The sequence below is a fragment of the Pinus tabuliformis genome, chromosome 5_1 (genome assembly GCF_031772625.1).
Source record: "Pinus tabuliformis cultivar Carrire ecotype Pingquan chromosome 5_1, CPIR1, whole genome shotgun sequence".
NCBI classification, from domain to species: domain Eukaryota; kingdom Viridiplantae; phylum Streptophyta; class Pinopsida; order Pinales; family Pinaceae; genus Pinus; species Pinus tabuliformis.
In genome coordinates this window covers 724,133,438-724,137,008 of record NC_142305.1, presented here as the reverse complement: position 1 = coordinate 724,137,008, position 3,571 = coordinate 724,133,438, and the positions used below count along the sequence as shown (strand labels likewise).

The 3,571-nt window shown below is 38.8% G+C and overlaps 1 protein-coding gene across 1 annotated transcript; it reads left to right on the top strand.

Annotated features, from left to right (window-relative positions):
- Positions 1–253: 253 nt before the first annotated feature.
- Positions 254–1,303, top strand: LOC149166968 (uncharacterized). The gene has a single exon (XM_089430321.1). The coding sequence runs from the start codon at positions 254–256 to the stop codon at positions 1,301–1,303; it is 1,050 nt and encodes a 349-aa protein (XP_089286447.1).
- The last annotated feature ends 2,268 nt before the right edge of the window (positions 1,304–3,571 follow it).

The following is a 3,571-nucleotide window of genomic DNA, read 5'->3' as shown; positions in this document are numbered from 1 at the left end:
AGACACAGTACGTCAGAGTGAGGTATACAGGGAAGGGAGGCCTGCCTCAGGGTTTGGTGAGTACCTACAGGCTACAGGCTCGCCAGAGTTTGAATTTTGGTTCACGATAATTACGTTTCTGCGATTATTTCTCTGCAATATTATTATTGCGCTTTATGACATCCCTGTGACTTGCAATAAGTAAGACAGGTTTTTGAAGAATAGCGGCGTTGGAACTATTTATATTGAGGTTTTGGTTTTGATTTTTCTGACAATGGGTTTGGAGGATGGCAATGACCGCGCCCATGGCTCTGCAAGGCCCTTTTCCGGTAGTAGCAGCAGCAGCGGCGGTGGACATCGCGCCGGGAGCGAGCTTTTTGTTTGTTTTCCGTCGAGGACTCATATGAATTTACTGCCGAAGCCGATTCTTAGCCCGGGCCGAAGCGGCGACCCGGCCAAGAGACTGAGGAGCAGCGCCGGCAGAGGGCAATCGAGTCCCATGTTTTCGATCCAGACGAACGGGCGCTCGGAAGGGAGGAACAAGAATTCGGAGTATGAAATCGAGGAACCGTCGTCGCCCAAAGTGACCTGCGCCGGGCAAGTGAGAGTGAAGCCGCGGCAGTGCAAGAGCTGGCAGTCTGTGATGGCCGAGATTGAGAAACTGCACGGGACAAAACAGAGAAAGAATTCTTTTTCCAGGGCTGGTAAATCGGGAGGCACCCCGGTTTCGAGTCCCGGCAGGGTACTGCAGCAGCCAAAGTGGAGCCAGATCGTGGGATTGAAGAAAGAAGTGGTGCAGTTTATCACGGCGCTCAGGAATCTGCGCGTCGATCTTGGCTGCTTCGGGGCGTCGTCTGTGTCGACCGACGACGAGGAGGAAGAAGAGGAGGAGGACGAAGCTCGCCGGCCCTCGACATCCGGCACGGTTTTCGCCAAATGGTTTATGATCTTGCAGGACAGCGATGACAGAAAGGAAGCAAAGCCGGAGACCAGCTCTGTCCGGTCGAGCACCGAAACCGCCGAAGAAGTTTTGCCCGGGGATTCGAACGAGGAACCTGCTGTTCCTCCGCCGAATGCCCTGCTGTTAATGCGATGTAGATCCGCTCCGTCTCTTAATTACACAGATTCAGACATCACCGGCCGTCAAGCCGAGGATTGCAGTCTAAGCAATGCCAAGAATAAATCTCCGTCAAATGCCGTCGTCTTGATGAGGTGTGAGACGGACTTTTCGAAGCTTTCGCTGGAGGTTTCGAAGGAAACTTGGGTCAGCAAACGGGATTTCACCCACCAGACATTCATGAGGAGTGTCAGTCTCAAAGGCTGAATTTTCAGTACTGAAATTTCACGGCTAGCTTGATGTGAATACCTGTGAATGTTTTCCGGCTTGGCGAATTTTTCTTTTAAAGAATCTTTTTCAAAACCAGATATTCATGAGGAGTGTGAGTCTCAAAGTCTGAATTTTCAATACTGAAATTTCACAGCTAGCTTGATGTGAATACCTGTGGATGTTTTCCGGCGTGGCGGTTTTTTCTTTTAAAGAACTTCTTCAAAACCAGACATTCATGAGGAGTGTGAGTATCAAAGGCTGAATTTTCAATACTGAAATTTCACAGCTAGCTTGATGTGAATACCTGTGAATGTTTTCCGGCGTGGCGACTTTTTTTCTTTTAAAGAATCTTTCTAAATTATTGTATTCAGATTTGGATTATGCCCTAATAACAGAATGCGAGCGTATGTACTGTATCGAAGTTTTATGTTTTGAGAGAATGAATGTTTACAGTACATCATTCGAATCTTTTTAGTGTTTTGCGACAGAACAGATCTGTGTGCCATTGGTAATGGCCGTTCTATGCAGCATTTCTCGGCAGATGTACCGGAGAAAGATAAATTCCGTCCAATATTTGTAACGGAAGAATAGATGATTCAATTAACGCTTCCGACGGTTATGTTTTCATGGTCGACCGCACTCCTCGCGTGCCGAAACCCGTTCGGCAGCAATGGTTGTAATCATGTCTCAGAAAAATACAATAGAGAAGTCAAATTTAAGTCATATAAATATTATTTTTTTATTATTTTATTTCTGTGCTTTATTTAAATTTCTGTCCTTTTCTTGCACTACGTTGAGCGAATCAAGTATAAAAAACAAACTTTTAATGTTCTTGAAACGTTTCAGAGGCGAGACTACGGTTTTGAGGTAGTGTCGGTACATTTTCAAATTTAAATTAACTTCAAAGTCTTTTTCTTTTACCCTAATAATTTTTTAGGGTGGGTGGGTACATTCTCTCAAGCGATGAAAAGAGAGGGATTAAGAAAAGAAAGTTAACCATGAAAAATTTAACCCTAAAAAGACAAATTGAAAATTAACATGAAGTAAGTTCATAATGTATCTTTTTATAAATTAAGTTCATAATGTATCTTTTTATATTTATAAAATTATCATGAATATAATTTTAAATATTTTTATTTATTAAAAATTTAATTCTCCAATTTCAACTTTTTTTCTTAAAGTGTATTTTGCTACCACAATATCTTGCATACATAGCTTTTAAATATTTTTATTCATTTCAAAAATGTGATTCTTCAACTCTACCTTTTTCCTTTTTAAAGCTGGTATCTTACCTTTTTAAAGCTGGTATCTTACACTCATAATATATTGTAGAAACTAGACATTCCACTCCACTCCACTTTAGGAACCCTCATGTTAAGATACAAGTTTTTCAAGCAATTATTTTCTCTTCCCGTTTATAAGACATTATGAACATTGATCAAATTTAATGTGGGCATCACATTAACAATTACAATTCAATTTTTTTAATGTTTTAAATAATTTTATATTTTGATAATTAATTTTTATTTTTATTTTTAAATTTAAAATGATTTTTTTATATTATTAAAAAAGATATTTATTAAAAAAAAGTAATAGGGTGCTTTCTTAATTGTATTTAAAAATATAAATTAAGTATTTGTAATATTTAATATAAATATATTAAATGTTAAGTTGATGTATTAATTAATGATTGACATACCAATTAATAATTGTATTGAATAAAGGAGAGAGGAAGAATGTTTTTTTTGTCCATTGGTTGATTCATTATGTTCTTTTTTTTCGGCATTAAGGATGGAATGTTGGGTATCATCATCATTGTAAATGAGGTTGTCTTGAAAGCCCTCTTTGGTTCCTGAAATCTCCTTGTTTTCAACAACTTAGGAGACCTCAATACTTATTCCAAATATTATCTCATAAATAACTTCAAATTTCTCTTTTGTCAAGGCAATTCTATGTACAACAACATGTTGAGAAATGTTGCATTCGTCCAAGACTTAAGCCAACATTGCTTTTACAATTTAATAGGCCTTGATAATATGGAATAGCTTTTTTTCACTACTCCTTGAAAAACAAAGATCTTGAACCGACCCTTCCATTTCCTTATGAATTTATCATCTTCTCATGTCCTTCCTCTTTTCCTTAACTCTTCCATCCAATTCTTCCAACTCAACCTTAGTAGACTCAATGAGTTTGGAGTAGAAGAACTCCTCTACCACCAAGGCTTCCCTTTCAGCTTTGGTTGCATAGTATGAATGCCCTTAAACA